This window comes from Brassica rapa, chromosome A07 (assembly GCF_000309985.2).
Source record: "Brassica rapa cultivar Chiifu-401-42 chromosome A07, CAAS_Brap_v3.01, whole genome shotgun sequence".
NCBI classification, from domain to species: domain Eukaryota; kingdom Viridiplantae; phylum Streptophyta; class Magnoliopsida; order Brassicales; family Brassicaceae; genus Brassica; species Brassica rapa.
The window spans coordinates 5,865,690-5,889,809 of NC_024801.2; the positions used below are offsets into that span (position 1 = coordinate 5,865,690).

General features: G+C 41.3%; 3 protein-coding genes and 1 non-coding gene across 4 annotated transcripts in view; 1 reads left to right on the forward strand and 3 right to left on the reverse strand.

The window, feature by feature from the left end:
* LOC117126544 overlaps positions 1 to 24,120 on the reverse strand; it is a 391,277-nt gene that overhangs the window by 245,448 nt on the left and 121,709 nt on the right. The gene's annotated exons all lie outside the window — the stretch shown is intronic.
* On the forward strand, positions 954 to 1,946 carry LOC117126801. The gene has a single exon (XM_033275914.1). It carries the CDS (start codon positions 954 to 956, stop codon positions 1,944 to 1,946), a length of 993 nt encoding a protein of 330 aa, XP_033131805.1.
* Positions 963 to 1,069, reverse strand: LOC117127070. Its single transcript, XR_004449828.1, has one exon. It is a non-coding gene; the product is annotated as a small nucleolar RNA R71 (small nucleolar RNA).
* LOC117126802 lies at positions 8,780 to 9,313 on the reverse strand. The gene has a single exon (XM_033275915.1). The coding sequence runs from the start codon at positions 9,311 to 9,313 to the stop codon at positions 8,780 to 8,782; it is 534 nt and encodes a 177-aa protein (XP_033131806.1).

Genomic DNA, 24,120 nt, shown 5'->3' on the forward strand with positions numbered 1-24,120 from the left:
ATGTTTGATCAATGAGAGTAAATGAGTTTTTGTCTTGACAAAGAACTTGCTTAGAATTGTTATCTAGACTTAGAGAAATGAGTTGATTGAAACTTTGCAATTTTAGATTAAATCTTAGTCATCTGAAATCAAATTCCTATACCCATGACTCCTTATTTATCCATTTGCTTGGAAGTTGCTAGTAAATTGTGTTAGAGTCTTGTTAGCTTAATCAAATCATTTCATTACATTGAATGCACTTAGCTTAAGTATGAACATGTATTCTCATTGAATTGAAACACTTAGAAATGGATTGACATCTAAAATACTACATTGATTTGAACTTTGGATTGAAAAGTTCATATCAAATTTGACGCCGTTGCCAATTCTAAGTTGATTTTGACATTTAGATTTGGTCATTGCTTGAGACTAAGTCTTATTTTCTTGTACCTAGTTACTGATTATCTCTCCTAACTCTTTTGAATGTCAGGTGCAAGAACTTGAGGAGTTGAAGACATTGGAGCTTTTGAAAGGGAGATTGCAAAGAAGAGAAGAGAAAAAGAAAGGAAAGTTCATTTGGACAGAGTTGAGCTTGAGATGGAGGGGAATCAGCGCCAAGCTAGAGTTATTGGCACCTATGATCAGCCTCATATCCATGGGAATAGGATGGGCATTAGACACCAGCTGTGGAGAACAACAACTTTAAGATCAAATCCAGCTTGATCAACATGATAGAGAACAACAAGTATCATGGTCTTCCTTTGGGGGATCCACTTGATCACCTTGATCAATTTGACAAGTACTGTGGCTTGTCAAAAATAAATGGCGTCTCTGAAGATGCCTTCAAGCTGAGATTGTTTCCATTCTCTTTGAGAGACAAAGCTCACACATGGGAAAAGAACCTTCCAAGTGACTCTATCACCACTTGAAATGAATGCAAGAAAGCCTTCATCAACAAGTTATTCTCTAACTCAATGACTGCGAAGCTTAGGAATGAGATCTCTCGATTTCAACAGAGGAATTTTGAAGGTTTTAGTGAAGCATGGGAAAGGTTCAGAAACTACTGGTCTCAATGCCCACATCATGATTTCACCAAGGAAAATCTGATCAGTACCTTCTATAGAGGAGTTTTACCTAAGTTCAGAAGCCAGCTGGATACTGCTAGCAATGGTTTCTTTTTGGGGATGAATAAAGTAGATGCTGAGGAGCTTGTAGAGAATATGGCTCAGAGTGAGTCACTCTACAGTGATGACCATGACAGGAGCAATAGAAACAGTGGAGGAGATAATCAAAACACAAGGAGAGAGTTGAAACCTCTACAAGATAAGATGGATTTGCTTCTTTCAGACAGAACCAAACAAGAGAAAGTACACTTTGTTGGTGAACATAAACAAGAGGAGATAGTTGTGGTTAATGAAGTTGATGGTATAGAAGGTCAAGAAGAGCTATGTTTCGTTAATGCTAATGGGACATGGTACAAGAAGGAGCCTCACTTTCAATACCAAAACAACTACCAGCAAAAGCCCTTCTACAATAACCAACAAGGAAGTTACCAAACTAGCAAAAACTACTCTCAAGGTTTTTCCTCCAAAGGAAATCAGTCTACACAAGGCCAAGCCGAATCTTCTACTTCTGCTCCACAAGAAAGTAGCACTGATGTAATGCTGAAACAGATCTTGGAGTCTCAAACTAAAAGTGAGAAGCACATTGGATATGAGTTGAAGAACCTTCACACCAAAGTTGATGGAAACTACAATGATCTCAACAACAAATTTTCAAACCTTGCCTCTCACTTCAAGGCTTTGGAGAATCAGTTTGCCTCTATGACTTCAACCTCCAAGCGTCCAATGGGATCTCTACCAGACAAATCAGAGCAGAATCCCAAAGAGTATTGCAATGTTATCCTCTCTACTACTTCTTCTGAGATTGAGTTGAGTGATCATGAGAAAGAGGTGGATCAGATTTAAAGCTTCTTATATGGAACAGGATTTGTTTCCCCGACTGCATCACAGATTGTGGACAAGACTGAACACAAGGCTATGGAGAGGGTTAAGGCACAAGCTGAACTGAAGGTTGTAGCAGAGATTTAGAAGAGAGATGAGCACAAGGCTGAGAAACAAGTTGAAAGAGAAGTTTTGCAGAGGCCAAAGGAAGTTAAGTTGGAAGGAACCACTGAGGTTGAGCAATCACCTTATGATAAGCTCTCATTTTAACAAAGGGTCCTCACCAAAGCTCAAAAGAGGGTGATCTCCAAATTCATATAGAATATGAGTGTTGTAGGAGTCAAGCTTCCAGAGATCTCACATATGTGTGATGCTCATGTACAAATGATGCTCATCAAGGACATTCTATCTCACAAAGAAGAAGTAGCAGAGCTTCTTGACATCTCTACTTTGCAGCTTGATCCACCAGTCACACCAAAATCTATTCCAAAACTAGAAACCCAAGGAAAATTCACCTTGTCTTACTCCCTTGGTAAGTTCACACTTGATGATGCTCTTGTTGATTCTGGTGCAAGTGTGAATATGATCTCAATAGAGATGGTAAAGAGTCTTGGGATTGAGAATATGGAGTCAAACACATCTTCACTCATGTTTGAAGACTCTTCTTCAACAACTCCATTAGGCTTAATCAAGGACTACCCTATGAAGATTGGAAACTGCACAATCCCTGTTGATCTCACTGTTTTGAAGATGACAATTGAGAAGAGAGTCCCATTGATCCTTGGCACACCATTTCTCACAACAGTAGGAGCTTGCATTGATTTTGCCAACGAGAAGGTCACACTCCTCAATGTGAACAAAGCTGTCTCCTATCCAATCAAGTCTGCAATGATGAATGTTGAGTATTGTGGAACCATCACTTGTGGGGAACCTTCCATTGAAAAGATCAAGGATGAAATGGTTGTTAGTGGAAAAGAAGGTCTTGATGGAGAGTCATCTAAAGAGATGTGTGATGATCACTTGGAAAGTGCTACAAAGGAGAAGGTGAGTAGAGCCACAAAGGTTGCTCATGACAAGAAGAAGATGATGAAAAAACCTCACCCTTCACCTCTTGATATGCTGCCACACACTCTCACTCTTCACCCAATGAAGTTTAAGGATGGAGCTATTGAGTACAATATAAAATGCAAAGGAAAGTCTACACCATTGTCAAGTGCAAAGGCCATCATCGCTCCTCAGATCCAAGATGATCCAATCAAGCTCCAAGAGCTCCTCTCTCAAGTCCTCACCATCACCTTCGAAGGTGGGAAAGATCCTCCTCTTCACTAGCCAATTGGAAGGAAAGTCAAGCTAGAGACTTAAAACAAGCTCACTTGGGAGGAAATCCCATGGTATACTTTGTATATATTTATATATATCTTTTTTCTTGCTTTAGTGTGTTTAAATAAGCTTAGGGCCAAGTTTGGGGGAATTCTCAAAAATTCCCAAAGGTCATGTTGAAAATTCCAAGGTGACAACAAGCCCTCCCTCCTCATTTCCCTTCTCTCATCAAAGCCAACTTCAAGTAAGTGCATTCTACCTTTGTCAATACTTAGTTATCATGTTTATGTCTTTCCCTTAGATCTCTTCTTTGAGCTTACTCTCACACAAGGGACTGTGTGAAGTAAGTTTGGGGGAGAGTCTACTATTTCACATTGTGTTTTGTTTTGTCTACTTTTCATTGAGTCCCATGCATTCCATTGTGCATATTTATTTGCATAGAAAACCCACAAAAATTGAAAATTTTCGAAAATCACAAAAAGAAGCATTTAGTTGCATCATTTACATCTTTAGGATTGAGTCTAGAGGCATTTAGATTTCACTTATGCATAGGGAGAAACCTTGTAAAGAACTCATGTCTAGAACTCAATTTGACATCCTAACTAAGCATATCAAGTAGCTTAACCATCTCTTGAAAAAGCTAGTAAGCTTCGAGCCTTGAAAAGTCTTGTTGAAACTTGTTGCTTGCTTGACGATTGGCATTGTTCTTGAAACCAACTACAAATGAACTAAGGCTTAATGAACTTTATCTCTCTTGCATATGGGCATTTGCATACTTGATCATGGATATTATACACATTTGGGTTATCTTTTTCTCTTTGTTAACCCAAATGGCACTCTCATACCCACTAACCCTAACCATTCTTTGAAGCCAACATTAATTTGCTTGAGTGAGGCCTTTTACTAATAGCATGTCATGTGCAAAACCTTGAGAGTATTAAGAGCGACAATGGGTTGTTCTCGCCTTTGGCTAACATTAGGACCTCATTTAGGCTAGCCTCTAGGATGGTTGTTGGGTTTGTGAGTTTAAATTATTTTGATCTTGGAAATGAGAGAGATTGAGTGAGAAAAATGAACCAAAAAGAGTTCTTAAAGTAAAGAAATCCACAGGAACAAAAAAAGTTAGAAAAGAGAAGCTCTAGAGTATAAATAGAACCCCTTTCCAAAGAAAAACAAAAGAGCTGAGCCAAAAAGATCTAAAGTCAAAAAAAAAAAAAAAGATCCCTAGTTGGTTTAAATCAAATGAGAGAAAAGAGTGTTCATTGGGTGAGAGATGAAAGTGAGAGTATTTTGGGTTTGTGAATGAAGGAAAAGAAAGGTAGAACTTAAAGCTACTTAGGAAAGGGGTAGAATGATGAGAACAAGCATTGTGTGCATGAATTGCTCATTTTCTTAGATAAATTTTGCATAATGATCTTGCTCCTATTCATGAGTGTGAGTCACTATAAATAATGCAATTGAAACCCATTTTTCTTCACATTAGACCATCTTCTCTCACCAAGCCAAATGATTGAGATCAATTTGCAAGAATTCACCTTGTGTGTGTGTGTGAATAAATGTGAGAGTTGGCTAAGTAACTTGTTGGTTGAATGACAATGTAATTTGTGTAGAGATAAATGAGTCTTGATAGGCCTTGAGAAGCTATAGTGCAATAAGAAAGTGGCTCATGCTATTTGCTATGTTTCTCTTAGGATGTCACATTGAAGGTTAGAAAGTGTGTCTTTTGGTTCTAAGCTCCCAATTTTAAATATCTCTCTCTTAATTGATATTGAAAGTTTGCAACACGTCGAGCTTGCACTGGTCACGGGCAGCGGGCTGAAGTGGTCGCTGTGCCTCACACGATCAATGGAGCGGGTGTTCGGAGCGGGATGATGAAGCCGCTCCCACACTTTGATTGGTTGAGTTTTATTTATTTTATGGGCCTTTTGAGATTTTTTAATTGGCCCACTCGTTTTTAGAATTTCTATATATATATTTTAGACTTAAAATGAGGGATATCTTGTTTTCTATCTAATCAAAAAGCCACTTTTAGGTGAAAGATCTAATCTTGATCATTATCTTTTGAGATTGCTTGATTGCTTTGATCATTAATCATGTTTTAACTTAGATCAACTAATGATTTAGTGTCTACCATGATAATGAGTGAGAGTAGTCATTTTTGGATTCATGGGTTAGGATGATTAGGATGATCAAGTGATGATCTAGAATGTTTAAAATAGATTAATATGTTTCCTTGCTTGATTGAGTGATCTTAAAGTTAATCTAGAGTTGGCCATTTTAGATTAGAAATCTAGACATTTCATTGCCCGGAAAGTGTTCGATGAAATGTCTGAGATAACTCAACGTGCTCTTAGCTTACCCTAATCTTAATGATTGATTGATTGACACAAATCAAAGGAATTTGATGTTTGATCAATGAGAGTAAATGAGCTTTTGTCTTGACAAAGAACTTGCTTAGAATTGTTATCTAGACTTAGAAAAATGTGTTGATTGAAACTTTGCCATTTTAGATTAAATCTTAGTCATCTGAAATCAATTCCTATACCCATGACTCCTTCTTTATCTATTTGCTTAAAAGTTGCTAGTAAATTGTGTTAGAGTCATGTTAGCTTAATCATATCATTTCATTACATTGAATACACTTAGCTTAAGTATGAACATGTATTCTCATTGAATTGAAACACTTAGAAATGGATTGATATCTAAAATACTACATTGATTTGAACCTTGGACCCTTGAGAAGTCCATATAATATATCCGCGCTAATTTAGTTATATACCGAATAGTTACTGACTATTGAATTATTCAATATATTTGATATTTCATAATTTTGTAATTTGTTAAAAATTCAAAAATGATAGCACGTAAAAATACTTGTATATACAATATTCATTTACTCTCAAGACCATCACACCATCATTTTTAAAGCATAGCTAAGGATGTAAGTGTAATATTTCTCACGAGCATTAATTTTTTCTTGATAATTATGCAATTAATCTGATTTTCATTACTTGAGAGTAAATGACTATATAACCATTAGTGACAACCTGTGGCTTAGTCTTAAAATGAGGGGCAACTTTAGCAATATACACATGAATAAAAGATTTATTTCTAAACGTACTTTTTAATAGAGATGATATTTAATTAAAGTTTTATAAAAAACTGAAAAAAATCACATAAATTTTTCATTAAAATTATTTGGGTAGACGAGATATTTCTCCATGAAAACTATCATATAGCATCAAATGTCTCCCAAACTATGATGTCGTTCTATTTATCCCCAGAAACAAAGTTGTAGTTTTATTTCCCAATAAATCTTGGTTTTGTCAAACCCAATTCAAAATCTTGATTTACCAATTGTAAACCAAAAATCCCGAAATCTAACCAAACATAAAACCAATCAAACTAAATTAACATAATCTTAACCATCTAAATCAAAACATATCAAATCACTTCATTTCTCTCCTTCCCCAAAAGCCACGGCAATTCCAGAACATAAGCTTTTTCCCTTGCCCCATAGAATTTCTTCTTCTCTCACAATCAAACAATAGATTCAAAAAAAAATGTAACAATCTTGTAACACCCGTATTTTCTAAAATAACTTAAATAAATAAAAAGTCTGAAATCTCCATTTATTACTTCTCAAAAGTCAACTCCAAACCAGAAATCCAATAAATAGCCATAAATCCAAATAACATAATAAATATCGAAAATATCGGTAAAAGCATAAAACCACAAGTCTGAAAAAGAAAGTAAATAAAACTCCCAAAGTACCAGTCTGATAGCAATCACTTATGCTCGTCAGTCTCACCTGAAATGGGAAGGAATAGAAGGGGTGAGTAACAGGGGAGTTACTCCGTGAGGTATGAGATGCTAAATACGCAAACCACTGACTTGAGTAAATAGAACTCCCACTATGGAAGTTTAGCTCTAACATGAACACACACGACGCTTAGAGCATCACACAAACACAAACAATGCGATGATAGCATATAGCTAGTCCATACACCCCCATCTCCTCATATGGATATATAATACGTAGCATCGCTAGTACAATAAGTCTCTGTACCCCCGCCCTCTCAAGTAGCATCCATGGTACAAACGTCTCTGCACCACACACCCGCACAAGTAGCATCGCAAGTCCAGACGTCTCTGAACCCCTGCCCGCACAAGTAAAGTAGCGTCGCTAGCCCATACATCTTTGAACCCCCGCCCGCACACATAGTCCCTACTCATAACTATGTGTACATACATATATATACCGCATTTCTTAACATCACAAAATCCAATCAAAGGTTGAATCCTCTAGACCCTTAGTTCCAGTTTACAATAAATGAACTAACTAACAATCAAGACTCAATTGAAACAGACGGATCATGATTTGAAATCAAAATGACGATAGAGAGAATTCTACACTGGTACATGATTTACGGAATAGACTCTGACCTTAGCAATGTAGAAAAGTGATAGCTATGAACTTCAGCTGCTGAAACAAACTCCAAATCTGAAATCAGGGCGAAAAATTGAATGAGAACGTCTTTCGAACGGTCCAAAACGGATAACCGGCGATCTGGTCAAAAAGTAAACCCGCTGGTCAAAGGTCAGCCTGGTCAACTCTGACCCAAGCCGGTCAACCCTTGACCAAATTGAAATCGAATTGAACCACCCGGTTTTCCTTAACCGAATTCAATTTCAACTGGACCAGATTCAAATCGATTTCAAATCGGTTTAATACTAACCGAAAATCAATCCAATAACCGATCAGTTTAATCAATAACCAAAATCAATTGACCAACCGAACCGGCTTGACTGGTCAACGGCTTGACTCGCTGAGTCGACTCGGCCGAGTCACCGAGTTACCAGCGTGTCGACCGGCGAGTCGCGGCCAACAACGGTGGTGGTTTACCGGAAAATCACCGGCGGCGGCGGAGACGCGGCGGCGATGCAGCAGCGGCTTACTGACAGCAAAAGGGATGGTGGCCGGCTGCGGTGGCTCCGGCGAACGTCTGGCGGAGATGGTGGCGCGTGAGATTCACGCGCGAATCTTTCTCCTGCGCATGTAGGCGCGTCGCGGCGGATCTCCGGCTGAAACTCTTGCCCCGGACTCGTCTCGACGTCACAAACACACTGGTAGCCTTGAAATCGCGAGAAACCCAATGGTTAGAGAGATATCGACGATTTACTAAACGGCCAACACTTAACCAATCGGAAAAGGCGGTTCACGGATTACCTAGGGTGTGAGACGGCGGCGACGTGATGGATCAGATCTCAGTCGACGGTGGCTGAGACAGTTCACCAATATCTCTCTCTGACGGCTCAAACTCTGCAGAGGTTCGACACCTTAGACTTTTCTGAATAAAATAATGTGTGGGGATAGAATTTATAAGGAAGTACCTAGGGTTCTCTGCAAATTAATTGGGCCTTGTTGGGCCTGCGGATTTGGGTCACTACAATTCTCCCCCACTAATAAAGAATTTGTCCCTGAATTCGGCTACTGAACCGACTGTCCAATACCGTCCTGAAAAAGCTATGGATAATCAATCCTCATCTGATTCTCGCCTCCCATGTTCCTCCTGGATCCCGTCTCTCTCCCAACGAACTTTAACTAAACTGGTCATCATCCCCTGAACAGCTTTCACTTGCCGATCTAAAATCTCAACTGGCTGACAAGGTGCATACAAAATTTTCTCAAGATCACTGGGTGGCTGCTGCAAAATGAGCTCTGGTTCTCTCACAACTTTCCTTAAAACTGATACATGGAACACATCGTGGAAATCTGACAACTCTGCTGATAACCGCAATCTGTAAGCCACTGCTCCAATCTGCTCCACAATAGGGTATGGTCCTATATATCTCGGTTTAAGCTTCTTTAGCTTTCTAGTCTTAGATCCTCCTTGGAATGTCCTCATTTTCAGGTATACTAAGTCTCCTACCTGAAACTCCAACTCCTTATGACGCTTATCTGCATAGCTCTTCTGGCGGTCATGGGCTTCCTTAAGCCGAGTCTTAAGCATCTCTACGTGCTCTACTGTTGATGCGCTCTTGAGTAGCGCATCGGGCAAAACAGACATGCATGGCTTGATCATGGAAAGCACTAATGATATATGTTCATTGTTTGACTCATATCTTCCAAACCACGAGTGCTCTACGCATGAAATCCCTTGGAGAATGTGTTCAACTCAATTACGGAGCTCCTCGAAGAAGAATCAAATCAAACGGAGTTCACATGTGAAAGTTATGCAATTTGCAAATCAGGAAAATCTTCAGTTCTCGCGAATTTGGGCCGTACGGATCGTCCAGCCCACATCTTGATCCTTACCGCAAAGGAACCACTTGGTTCAGATGAACCTGGACGTTAGCCGAAGAGCCTCTTTGACCAGATCTGAGATCCAAGAGTTTTAGTACATTGTCTTTAAATTTCTCATCTAGATTCGATTTACTAAGTTTGTCATTAATACATTTTTAAGTCTTTTTCTATTCCTCAAGTAGTATAAATATGTAAACATTTCTCATAATAAAATCAGTCTAAGTTTGAGTTTATTTTTGTTTTCTTCTTTTCTCTGAGTGAGAGAGAGAGTTCTATAGCTAGTTCATTGGTCTGAACCGGCTTGTTGATTTGGTGGTCAACCAATTCATCTTTGTGTGTTGTTTGGTGGTTAGCCAGCACATTCATTCTTTCTTAGGTCGCTAGCCTTAGATCATGGGTATATCAAGAGCCATTCCACATCTCTTGACGATCCTTTCAATCCATATCAGTTCCAGAAATGCCATTTGCCTTCTCAGATCATATCCAACACCCAGCTAACGTGATCCTTCCCGATGTAGGGCGTATCAAGTGGTATCAGAGCCACTTTGGCTGGTTTGTTTTCATTTCATCTTTTCATCTACTCATCTCTCCACGATTTTCTTTTCTTATTTCTTGTTGGATCCGGGCTGTTCCTTTACTCCCTTGTGATCGCCAGTTATTAAAAAAAAAAGAGAAAAAAAAATCGATAAAAAAAAAAGAGTAAAAGTTTTGGCTTGAATCACTTCTGAAGAGAAATCCAGGGGGAGTGGTAAAAGAGAAACCCTGCTGGCTGAAGAGAAACCCAGCCTTAGGACAGTTAAGGAAGATTCACACAAAAATCTCTTCATTTTTCTTTCTCTTTTCTTTTTCCCACAAAGTTTGTTTTGGGTTTTGACTGCTGATTTTTTACTGCCTATCATCCTTTGAACCAGTGAAAAAACTCTGAGTGACCATCTAAAAATCGTGAGCTAAACACTTCAGAGTGTGAGGATTTTTATTTGCTAACTTTGTTAAGTGTTTTCAGGATGTTTGGACTTCTCAAGAAATCAAAATCACAACAAGACGTCTACTTTCCTTTTAAAACTGGTTTTGAAAAGGAGCAATTGATTTTTGATAAGAAACAGTTTGCTTCTAATGGGTTTGACTTTGTGCAGAAACAAAAGAATAGACAAAACAGGTGCGATGATGAGAAGTGGGTCAGAAGTGGTGATCGTCCCTTCACCAAAGCCAAGAGAAGCAACCGTGATGTGCCTGCTCAGAACGAGCTTCAGACTTATGCCAGCTTGGAAAAGATGTTGCATAAGGCAATTTTTGCTATTCAGCAACTCAAAAAGAAGGGAAACACCAACACTTCTTCTGCACCAAAACAGCAATGTAAGTTCTCTTCTCTTTCAAATTCCGATTTGAAAACTAATGTGTTTTCTTTTGATAAAAGCGAAGCTGTGAAACACACAATCAAAGCTCATTCTACCAGGTGCTTCAAATGCCAGATGATCGGTCATTATGCGAACAAGTGCAAAAACCAGAAACCGTTGGTGACTTTGGAGAATGAGAGCGTTGAAACCGAGCCAGAAAAGGAAGAATTTTCAGACCCATTGCCAATTTTCGATGACTACACACATGAGCCAATGGCAGGTTTGAAATCTTGTGAACATAAGAACTTATTTTCTTCTCAATCTGAATCAATTCCTGATGAATCTTGCTTGCAATTAACTGTTTTACAACCAGAGAATCCAAGTAGTTTTGAATTAATTTCTTAGTTTGAAAAGAATTCTGAAAACGTTTTGAACAAGGATGAATTTTCTGGTCCTTTGAATGCTCTTGATATTGGTGCATATGACCTTGGTCTTGGAAGTTTTGTGTCAATGCAGGAAGGGCCATACGAAGAACAAAACTGTGGTCATCAAGGAAACCAAGAAAGCTCTTCTTCCATTCAAAAACCGGACCAAACTCAAGGTTAGCAATGTTCTGATTATGATTTCTTTGCTTATAAACCTTTTTCGTTTAATGTTACAGATTTGAGGACAAATCTTTTTGAAGAGGAAGGGAATGATGCACCCTTGAGTAGCGCATCGGGCAAAACAGACATGCATGGCTTGATCATGGAAAGCAGTAATGATATATGTTCATTGTTTGACTCATATCTTCCAAACCACGAGTCCTATATGCATAAAATTCATTGGAGAATGTGCTCAACTCAATTACAGAGCTCCTCGAAGAAGAATCAGATCAAACGGAGTTCACATGTGAGAGTTATGCAATTTGCAAATCAGGAGATCTTCAGTTCTCGCGAATTTGGGCCGTGCGGATTGTCCAGCCCACATCTTGATCCTTACCGCAAAGGAACCACTTGGTTCAGATGAACCTGGACGTTAGCCGAAGAGTCCCTTTGACCAGATCTGAGATCCAAGAGTTTTAATTCATTGTCTTTAAATTTCTCATCTAGATTCGATTTACTAAGTTTGTCTTTAATACATTCTTAAGTCTTTTTCTATTCCTCGAGTAGTATAAATATGTAAACATTTCTCATTAAAATCAATCTAAGTTTAAGTTTATTTGTGTTTTCTTCTTTTCTCTGAGTGAGAGAGAGAGTCTATAGCTAGTTCATTGGTGTGAACTGGCTTGTTGATTTGGTGGTCAGCCAATTCATTTTTGTGTGTTGTTTGGTGGTGAGCCAACACATTCATTCTTTCTTAGGTGGCTAGCCTTAGATCGTGGGTATATCAAGACCAATTCCGCATCTCTTGACGATCTTTTAAATCCATATCAGTTCCAGAAGTGCCATTTGCCTTCTCCGATCATATCCAACACCCAGCTAAAGTGATGCTTCCCGATTTAGGGCGTATCAACTGTCTCCTGAACCATTGTTGGTTCTAAATCCCTGCAGCACGTCTACAACGCTACATACTATGCAGTCAGTTCGGAAAAAGGCAGAGCCTCGGGCAATACATAGACTCTCAATTCAAGATACGACAAAGATGCACCAGACTCGAGGACACTCGACTACTAACTGCAAAGTCTTGGGAGCGAGACTGGCCGCAAAGCTACTAGCCGGAGAGCTCTCCGAAGCAGCCAGCATTAAATATCTCATCCTTGAGACCGATCGTCCTCCAAAAACCGACAAACATTCACCTGCAGAAAATTCTCCTCGGAGAAATCAAGCAGGGGATAAACGCGGAAGGAGATCAGACGACAAAGGACACGATAACAATCGTCGTAGAGTAAACATGATCATCGGAGGATCACAGTACTGTAACGACACGGTCTCGGCCATCAAGGCCTACCAGAAAAAAGCCGAGTCAAGTGCAAATTGGCCAACATGGTCTCCTCCCTGAGATGGTCGAAGCGAATCGATAACTTTCACGTAAGAGGAAGCCGGCGGAATCGATCAGCCTCACTGCGATCCACTCGTCATAGATCTCGTCATATGAGATCTGGAAGTCGCAAGAGTCTCGTCAGACAAAACGTCAATGAGTCTCAGATCAATCCGCCCCGACGAACACATCAACCGTCTTAAACAAACGCACCATGATCATTCTGATCCTCAAACATCCGACACAAGGATAAAAGTGCGCTATATAAAAAATCAGAAATTTTGGTCAAGCACTTCCAGTTGGCTTAAAAATTATCGCTGGAGAGATGCTCGATTCACACCATACAAGTCGTATAAGCCGAGAACCTATCGCAGACTTTAAATCGGTATGAATCAGGTTGAAATCACAATAGAAAAATTGATAGCCAGCCAGTCACCGCATAAACCTTAAAAACGAATGTAAACCTAGGTCTTGCCCTAAACCCAACACACTGGTCTCTAAAATCTCAAGACATGGTATCTAAAAAATGATACGAGATCTTAAAACATGTCTCTCCGTCCATATCTTAACGTTCATGAAACTTCGTAAAAATAAATAAACAATTTTTGCGAAAATTCACATCTCGAGCAAACCAACAGATTGAATGTCTTGCTAGAACTAAATAAGAGACGACAACTCATATTTATTCCAGACATATTCAGAACAAAGTAGTTCGATAAATATTCATCATATATAAAACTGCAGAGTGGTAGGGATTCGAAGACACCAACGGCCAGTCCTGATAAAAACAAAGCGGCCAAACAGGCCCACACAAAGTTTCAGCATAAAGGCCCCACTCGGCCATAAACACAAGATAGGGGGAAATTTCTTCCCGTCAAATGCTAACTTCGATTCTCACAGATCAAAGTTAAAACCCCCAGACATGGAAGCTCCAAATGCTTCTGCGGGACAGTCCACCTCCTCATCATCGCCAGTAACCCGGTCTTGACCTCCCCCGTATAAGGAGAAACTGGGATGGGATCCCAGAATCCCTGAATCCTCCCATCGATCAGCAGAAATAAGCGCCTCGGCATGGGCATGATCATTCATGCCATCTTTCATGATATCCATATCATCCTTGAAAACAAAGTCGTCCGCATGCGTCTTCCAGAGGGTACCAACTTAACCACGACACTCGCCAAAATCGCCCACCAAGGAATAAGCCTCCTTAAGGTTTCCATACTCGGTCTTGAACTGAGTAGCACGGTTTCTCATCATCTCGACAATCTCTGTCCTACCTCTCCTTTCTGCTTGATGGACGGCCTTGGCATGATCCTTGGCAAGTTTCGAATATCGCTCTAAAATTTTGTTTTGAATACGTGCAAGATCTTCTTCCGCTTTCTCTGCCTTGAAGCGATAAACTATGGCCTCCCTGTGGCTTGTCACAAGGGCTGAGCCAAGCATGTTCAGACCCTGCAAAAACGACTAACGTGTTTAAAAAAGGGGGCGCATGATTCTATCCGTGAAGTTTCTAAAGAAGAAAGAAACAAACCGCGTTGATTATGCGAGATCCTTCTGCAACTACTGATGTGCCCCTGTCCGAGGATCAGTCCATGGAATCAGATCAGAACGAGGATCAGAACGTCCGGAACAATGCAACTGAGGTTCAGTCCATCGATCGGGCGAAACAGACTGCTCGGGCCGTGTATCGTCTCGACCCGCACTCGTCCGGATTGGAGCTTCAGCATAACCCGTGACCAGATGGCCAAATCAACCGTACTGAAGTTCGCCTTTCCTGTCCTGTTTGTCATGCTAAGTCCATCGGTCAAGTCAGAAGTGAAGTTGATCGAGTGGAATCCAAATCCGACCATGGTCTTTCTCTCTTAAGCCATCTCGGCCGAACCAGTGATCGTTCTGATGAACTGATCCGACACTTCGATCAGTTCATGAACTCTTGAGGTTGTCCGAAGACTTAGCCACCTTTTGGCCCGTAACAGTCCATGAAAATCACCCGTCCGTACATGAAGACCGTAACGGCCGTGTACTGCTCCTTATCGAGGGAAGTGCTATCAGTTACACCGAACCTGGACAAAAGTAGCCGAAGAGTTCAAATCGACCAGTGAACATTATTTTCTGTGCTTTGACTAGATTTGGTCTTCTATCTATTTTCTATGTCTCTTTTTCATACATTTTTATTTATTATCTTTGACTACAAGTTGTATAAGTATGAGAACACATCCCTGAAATAAGATAATCGATTTTCCTTATTCATTTTTGTGTTTTCTTTCTTTGTTCTTTGATTAGAACATTCTTGTTCCCTTGGTGAGGCTATCTCCAAGTGAATCCCCTTTCTTTGAGCCGGACTTGTGTGTCAAATCAAGCGGCCATTGAGAGTTCTAGTAGTATCACTGGGTCTTCCGCATCCCTTTGTGTCACTAAACAATCCATCAGTTATCTATCTCTTCAGATCGAGTTCATATCAACAGATCTGGTTGAGTGTTCGTTCCTTAGGATTCTTTAAGTGGAATCAGAGCCACTCTTCCGGTATCTCTTTTCATTCCATCTTTCTCATCTATCATTTTCTTCATAAAAAAAAAAATTCTTCTTCTATCCATCTTTGAATCTGGGCCCCTCTTTACCATCCATATATTAAAAAGAAAAAAGAAAGATCTAATCAAAAAAAAAAAAAGAAAGAAAAGATATCAAAAGTTTTCAATTGTGGTTTGGTGGTGGAAGAGTTAGCCTGCTGGCCGAGGAGAAATCTGGCCTTGGAGGTGGTTAATACGGATTCCCCTTGTTAAATCACTTATCTTTCTATCTTGTCTCTTGGGTGTTTCACTTGGGATTCTCATTTTGGGTTATCTAGTTTGTTCTCTTAGAACTTTGAGGGAAACTCTCTTGTGTGACTACCAAATTGAGTGAAACACGTGTGTGAGGTTTTTAATCGAACTTTACCTTGTTTAAGTTTTCAGGTAGCCATGGATAGTGAAGAAGGAGGAAACCGACCCAGAAATTCACATGCCGGATTATCTAACTTGCAAATGCGTGCTCTCAATGACTCTATGTCTAACTTGTTGAATACAGGTTTGAAGGCAATCCATTAGAGGCTAGATGAACTTCAGGGCCATCCAACTCAGCCACGAACCAGAACCAGACGTGACCATCCAAGGAGGAACAGCCGGTCCGACCTAGAAATCCGAGAAGAGTCTTATGATGATGATCGATCCATCAACCGTCCAAGGAGAGTTCCTAGGCATCAAACCGAGGTGATGTCAATCCTTTTGGTAGAAATGAAAGAATCAATGATGGCTTGGGTGGTTTGAAATTGAAAATTCCAAGTTTTGAGGGCAAAAATGATCCGGATGCTTTTCTTGAATGGGAAAGAAAAATTGAACTTGTGTTTGATTGTCAAAATTTTTCTGATATTAAAAAGGTTAAACTTGCTGCTGCTGAGTTTACTGGCTATGCTATTAACTGGTATGATCGAGTTGTGACTAGCAGGAGGAGAGCATGTGAGGCGCCAGTTGATACATGGGATGAGCTTTCCATGCTGATGCGGAGACGCTTTGTTCCCGACCATTACCACAGAGACCTACACCATAAACTCAGGCGTTTGCTTCAAGGTTCTAAGTCAGTTGAGGACTATCACCAGGAGATGGAGACCTTGATGATCAAAGCTTATGTAGAAGAGCCCTTAGACGCCACCATGGCCAGATTTCTTACCGGGCTCAACTGGGACATACAAGATCGCATGGAGCTGGAAGACTATGACAGCATGGAGCAGATGTTACACAAGGCCGTGTTGATCGAGCAACAAGTCAAGAGAAAGGGTCTAACTAAACTGACCTTTGCTTCTAAACCGACCTTTGCTTCCAAGCCAAACTATCAAGACAAGGGTAAGTCTTCTTCCACAACGAATACAGCTTTTCAGACTAATGTCCCTGCTCGTGTTGATAGAGAAAAGAAAGAAGAGGCTACCAAACGAACCAGAGACATCCAATGCTTTAGGTGTCATTGCCTTGGCCACTATGCCAACCGATGTCCAAACCAAAAGGTGATGGTGCTCTTGGAGAATGGAGAAGTTGAATCTGAAGAAGACAAGAAGGATCTCGGACCAGTGTATGATGATGATGATGAGGAAGAAGCACTTGACTTCCCGGTTCATGGTCCCCTTCTTGTTACTAGGAAGGTCTTGGACGACACCACTGATCCCATCTTTGATGAGGAAGTCGATGGAGTGATCGATGAGTTTTGCTCGACCTTTGTGGAGAGTTCTGATCCGATCTATGATGTGGATGTTCTTGATGAGCCGAGCCATGGTTCACTACTGGTTACTAGGCGTGCCTTGAGTGTCCAACCAAAATCCAATGACAAAGATCAAAGGGAGAATCTCTTTCACTCTAGATGTCTCATTTCTGGTAAAGTTTGTTCTTTAATTGTTGATGGAGGAAGTTGCACTAATGTGGCTAGTGACACTCTTGTAAAGAAACTTGGGCTTGTTACTCGGCCTCTTTCTCGTGCTTTCAGGTTGGAGTGGATCAATGAGTCCAAAGAACAGTATGTGAAGGAGCAAGTCACGGTTCCACTCTCCATTGGCCAATATGACGATGAGGTTGTTTGCAATGTGCTTCCCATGGATGCTTGCCATGTTCTCTTGGGCCGGCCTTGGGAATTTGACAAGAAGGCAGTGCATGATGGTTTCACAAACCGTCATTCATTTGATCATAAAGGAAAGAAGATCACCTTGGTGCCTTTGTCGCCTTCGGAAGTCCATCAAGAACAGGTCCAACTTAAGAAGAACCAAGACCAAGACTCTAAAGCTGATAAACCTGAGACCAGTACCAGAAACTCCAACTTCTTTGTCAAAGAAAGTCAGGTAAGGAAGTCTCTTTGCTCTCAAAAGCCATTTCTCTTACTGATTTATAAAGAGTCTCTCTTGGCCTCATCTTCTTCTGACCTTGCACTGGAGATTCCGAGTGAGTTATTAGGTATCTTGTAGGATTATTCTGATGTGTTTCCAGAAGAAAATCCCAAAGGATTGCCACTGGTGAGAGGCATTGAGCATCAGATCGATCTCGTCCCGGGCGCCTCTCTACCGAACTGACCAGCGTACCGCACCAATCCGGTCGAGACCAAGGAACTGCAGAAACAGATCAACGACTTGCTTGAGAAGGGATACATCAGAGAGAGTCTCAGTCCCTGTGCTGTGCCTGTTCTACTTGTACCAAAGAAGGATGGCTCCTGGAGGATGTGTCTGGACTGCCGAGCCATAAACAACATCACGGTAATCGACATCCTATCCCTCGTCTTGATGATATGCTTGATGAACTCCATGGTTCTAAGTACTTTTCTAAGATAGATTTGAGAAGTGGCTATCATTAGATTATGATGAAAGAAGGTGATGAATGGAAAACGGCCTTTAAAACAAAACTAGGTTTGTATGAGTGGCTTGTCATGCCCTTTGGTCTCACTAATGAACCTAGTACTTTCATGCGCTAATGAATCATGTCTTGAGCTCTTTTATTGGTCATTTTGTTGTAGTTTACTTTGATGACATAAGCCTTGATGAGCACAAACAGCACTTGAAATCTGTTCTTGAAGTCCTTAGAAAGGAACGTTTGTTTGCTAACCTTGGAAAGTGTTCTTTTAGCACAGATCATGTGGTCTTTCTAGGTTTTGTTGTAGGTGCAGATGGCTTGAGAGTGGACGAGCAGAAGGTCTGATGCACCTCAGATCATGGAGCAGTCCGTTGGACAAGTCCAACATGAAGATCAGAACAGTCCGAGATTTTCAACAGAGGTTCATCCGGACGACCGTACCGAACGCACTGACCGGGCCGTGTACCGGATCGACCCGCGTACGTCCGGAATGGAGCTTCGTTTGGATCCACGTCCAGACGATCGATCTGACCGTACTGAAGCTCGGCTACCCCGACCAACTCGTCAAGTTAGGAAGATCGATCAAGCCAAACTCTCATCCGAACGCACCGATTTCGAATCAGACCGCAGCTTCTCATTTCTGACCCGACTGGCTCTTACCGCGGGCACTGCCGAACGTACCGCCGAACGTTCTGAAAATCCGACTTACCAGTTTGATCCGATTCTTCAGTTTGATCATCTGAGCTTCTCAAGGGGAAGGATACTTAAGCTCTCTGAAGATATTGGACACATTTGGAACACATCAGTTCATGAGTTTCCTTCATCCGATCATGCAGACCGTCCGGACCATGTACTGCTCCTTACCGCGGGACATGCATCCAGATTCATCGAATCTGGACAAGAGTAGGCAAAGGGTTCACTTTGGCCAGTCAACATAATTTTCTGTGTATTGACCAGATCTGGTCTTTGTTATATTTTCTATGTCTTATTTTCACACAAAATGATTTATTTCATTTTGACTAAAACTTGTATAAGTACTCCATCATTTCTGAATAAAGATGATCGATTTTTCCCTTCAAAACTTCTTAAGTTTTCTCTCTTTGTTCATTGCAAAGAACTTGTTCTTAGTTTACTTTGGTGTGGTTAGCATCCGAGCAAACACCTTGTCTAATCGGACCGGTGAGTCACATCCGGCGATCTAGTCAAGTCAGTCTCCACAACGGACCTGTGAGTCACATCAGGCGTTGTTCAGACTTGGAAATATCGAAGGCCTTCCGCATCCTTCGTGAGATCCCTCGATCCATCACTTCTCCATCCGGAGATCCTATCAAATACCGTACCGGCTGAGTGTTCCGATCTAAGGGTCTATCAAAGTGGTATCAGAGCCACTCAACCGGTATCATCTTCTCATTCCATCTTCTCATCTACCATCTTCTTCATCTAAAAAGTTCTTCTTCTATCTATCTTGAACCCGGGCCACTCATTACCACCATATAAAAAAAAAAAAAAAAAAAACAGTATAAAAAAAAAAAAAATAAGAAAGATTGTGGTGGTGGTGGAAGAGAAAGCCTGCTGGCTGAAGAGTAATCCGGCCTTTGAGTTGGTTAAGGCGGGTTCCCCTTGTAATCTCTTATCTACCTTCTCTTGTGACCCTTGTTTGATTGGATCTGACCCACTGAGTATCTTTGGACTTGTCTTTCTCTGAACTTTGAGAACAAACCAAAATCTTGTGTGAACCACTTCAAATCTTTGAGAGAAACACGTGAGTGGGAAAGGAAACAAACACTTGAGAGTGTGAGGTATTTGTTACCCTAACGTTTATTGTTGAGAATTTCAGGAAGAACCATGAGCAGTGAGGAAGAACGGAACCGTCCCGGAAATTCTGTAGCCGGACTCTCAAACCTCCAAATGAGGGCTTTAAACGATACTTTTACTAACCTTATGAATGCAGGACTTGAGCAGATCCATCAAAGGTTAGATGAGATTCAGGAGAGCCAACAAACCAGATCTAGAACCGGAACCAGACGAGCTCAACCTAGACGGAACAGCCAATCCGATCTAGAAATCTTTGACGAAGATACCAACGATGATCAATCCATCAACCGACCCAGGAGAGGACATAGAAACCGAAACCCAGGTGAAGTCAATCCTTTTGCTAGAGCTGAACGAAATGAAAATGGGTTGGGTGCTTTGAAATTGAAAATTCCAAGCTTTGAAGGAAAGAATGATCCTGATGTCTTTTTAGAATGGGAAAGGAAAATTGAACTGGTTTTTGATTGTCAAAACTTGTCTGATATTAGGAAGGTTAGGTTAGCAGCTTCTGAATTTTCTGGCTATGCTATTAACTGGTATGACCGAGTTGTGACTCACAGGAGGAGAACAGGTGAAGCACCAGTGGAGACTTGGTTGGGGCTTATTACGCTTATGCGGAAACGCTTCGTACCGGACCATTACCAACGCGACCTACACCACAAACTCAGGAGGCTACTTCAGGGAACAAAGTCGGTTGAGGACTACCATCAGGAAATGGAGACTTTGATGCTTAAGGCTGATGTGGATGAACCTGTAGACGCAACCATGGCTAGATTCCTCACTGGACTCAACCGGGACATCCAAGACCGCATGGAACTTCAGGATTATAGTGACATGGAACAGATGCTACACAAGGCTATCCTGATTGAGCAGCAAGTCAAAAGGAAAGGACTCTCCAAATCCACCTTCCCTTCAAAATCACCTTTTCCATCTAAGCCTAGCTACCAAGACAAAGGTAAGTATCCTGCCACAACAAATACTGCTTTGAAAACTGATGTTCCTACTCGTGTGGATAAAGGAAAAGCAGTGGAAAACCCCAGCAGAACAAGAGACATAAGGTGTTTCAAGTGTCAGGGCCTCGGACACTATGCCAACAAATGTCCAAACCAGCGGGTGATGGTTCTTTTGGAAAATGGTGATGTAGAATCCGAGGAGGACAAAGAGGAAAAAGAGGACCTTGGTCCCATTTTTGATGAGGAAGAAGAGCCCTTTGATTACCCAGCCAGTGGACCACTTCTTGTTACAAGAAAGCTCTTGGAGGAACCGATCTTAGAGGACGAAATTGAGGAAGTAATTGATGAGTTCTGTTCCTCGTTTGTTAAAGAAACAGGACCGGTCTACGACGAGGACAATCTCAGCTTTCCAGCTACTGGTCCTCTTCTTGTCACTAGACGATCCTTAAGTGTTCAGCCTAAAACCGACGAGAAGGAACAAAGGGAGAATCTCTTTCACTCTAGATGTTTTGTTTCTTCTAAAGTTTGCTCTTTGATTATAGATGGTGGCAGCTGTACCAACGTGGCTAGTGATACCTTGGTGAAGAAACTTGGACTTGTTACACGTCCACTTGCCAAACCTTTCAGGTTGGAATGGTTGAATGAGGACGGAGAGCAATACGTCAAGGAACAGGTGACTGTTCCGATCACTATCGGACGGTACGAGGATGAGGTCGTGTGTAACGTCCTTCCCATGGACGCTTGTCACATTCTTTTGGGTCGACCTTGGCAGTTCGACAAGAGGGCTGTCCATGATGGCTACACAAACCGCCACTCCTTTGAACACAATGGAAAGAAAATCACCTTGGTTCCCCTTTCTCCCTTAGAAGTTCACCAAGATCAAATCCAACTTAAGAAGGGACGAGAACAAGACTCCAAACCTGAGGCATCAGCAAGAAATTCCAACTTCTACATCAAACAAGGTCAGGTAAGAAAAACCCTTGCCACCAAAAAGCCATTCCTTTTGCTTGTTTATAAGGAATCTCTTATGGCCTCATCTTCTTCTCACCTTGCACCGGACATTCCGAGTGATTTGAAAGGATTATTGCAGGAGTTTTCTGATGTATTTCCTGAAGAAAATCCAAAAGGATTGCCTCCAATCCGTGGCATTGAACATCAGATCGATCTCGTTCCAGGCGCGTCCTTGCCAAACCGACCAGCGTACCGCACTAACCCCGTCGAGACCAAGGAACTCCAAAAGCAGATTGATGATCTTCTTGACAAAGGATACATCCGAGAAAGCCTCAGCCCATGTGCTGTACCTGTCCTACTCGTGCCAAAGAAAGATGGGTCGTGGAGGATGTGTGTGGACTGTCGGGCCATAAACAACATCACGGTAAAGTATCGCCATCCCATCCCTCGTCTTGATGACATGCTTGATGAACTTCATGGTGCTTGTGTCTTTTCTAAGATAGACTTGAAAAGTGGATACCACCAGATTAGAATGAAAGAGGGAGATGAATGGAAAACGGCCTTTAAAACAAAACTAGGATTGTATGAATGGTTAGTTATGCCTTTTGGTTTGACTAATGCACCTAGTACTTTCATGCGTCTGATGAACCATGTGTTGAGATCCTTTATTGGTCATTTGTTGTTGTGTATTTTGATGATATTCTTGTTTATAGCAAAAACCATGAGGAACATCAAAGGCATTTGAGAGCCGTTCTTGAAGTCCTTAGGGACGAACGTTTGTTTGCTAACCTTGGAAAGTGTTCTTTTGGTACAGATCAAGTTGTTTTCCTAGGTTTTGTTGTAGGAAAAGATGGCCTGAAGGTTGATGAAGAAAAGGTCAAAGCCATCCGCGACTGGCCCATTCCTAAGTCCGTAAGTGAGGTTCGAAGCTTCCATGGCCTTGCTGGTTTCTATCGACGGTTCGTCCAAGACTTCAGTTCTATAGCCGCTCCTCTCACTGAGGTTATCAAGAAGAATGTGGGTTTCAAGTGGGAACAACCTCAGCAGGAAGCTTTCCAAATCCTAAAAGAGAAGTTAACTCAAGCCCCTCTTCTTGCTTTACCCGATTTTTCTAAAACTTTTGAGATTGAGTGTGATGCTTCCGGAGTGGGTATTGGTGCTGTTCTTATGCAGGATAGGAAACCCATCGCATACTTTAGTGAAAAACTTGGAGGAGCTACCTTGAATTACCCAACCTACGACCAGGAGCTTTATGCTTTGGTGAGAGCACTTCAAACTTGGCAGCACTACCTTTGGCCCAAGGAATTCGTCATTCATACCGACCATCAGTCCCTGAAACATTTGAAGGGACAACAGAAGCTTAACAAGCGCCATGCTCGTTGGGTTGAATTCATTGAGACATTTCCATACGTGATCAAGTATAAACAAGGTAAGGAAAATGTTGTGGCCGATGCCTTGTCACGCAGGTATGTTCTCCTTTCAGCTCTTGAGACCAAACTTCTTGGATTTGAATTTATCAAAGAGATTTATGCATCTGATCCGGATTTCAAAGAGGTTTTCAAAAAGAGTTCCAAAACTGCTTATGGGAAGTATTATCAGGTTGCTGGTTTCTTGTTTTATGATAACCGCTTGTGTGTTCCCCAATGTTCTTTGAGGGAGTTGTTTGTCAGGGAAGCACACGGAGGTGGCTTGATGGGACACTTTGGTGTGAAGAAAACCTACAAGGTTGTGTTCGATCATTTCTATTGGCCGGGTCTCATGAAAGATGTTGAGAGGATTTGCAGTCGATGTGTTGTGTGCAAAAAGTCTAAATCCAAAGTCTTGAACCAAGGTTTGTATACAGCTCTACCCATCCCTTCTCATCCATGGGTAGACATTTCTATGGACTTTGTACTTGGATTGCCGCGATCCAAGTCAGGTAAGGATTCCATCTTTGTTGTGGTTGATAGATTTTCAAAGATGTCTCATTTCATTGCATGCCATAAGACTGATGATGCTACTCACATTGCTGAACTGTTCTTTAGAGAAGTGGTTAGGTTGCATGGAATGCCTAAGACTATCGTTTCAGATAGAGATGCTAAGTTCCTTAGCTACTTTTGGAAAACTTTGTGGTCTAAATTAGGCACTAAATTGATGTTCTCTACTACTTGTCATCCTCAAACTGATGGACAAACTGAGGTTGTGAACCGTTCACTATCTGCCTTG

Excerpts from the sequence above, each read along its gene's own strand:
- LOC117126802 (XM_033275915.1), bottom strand. The coding sequence starts at position 9,313 with ATGTCTGTTTTGCCCGATGCGCTACTCAAGAGCGCATCAACAGTAGAG.
- LOC117126801 (XM_033275914.1), top strand. The coding sequence starts at position 954 with ATGACTGCGAAGCTTAGGAATGAGATCTCTCGATTTCAACAGAGGAAT.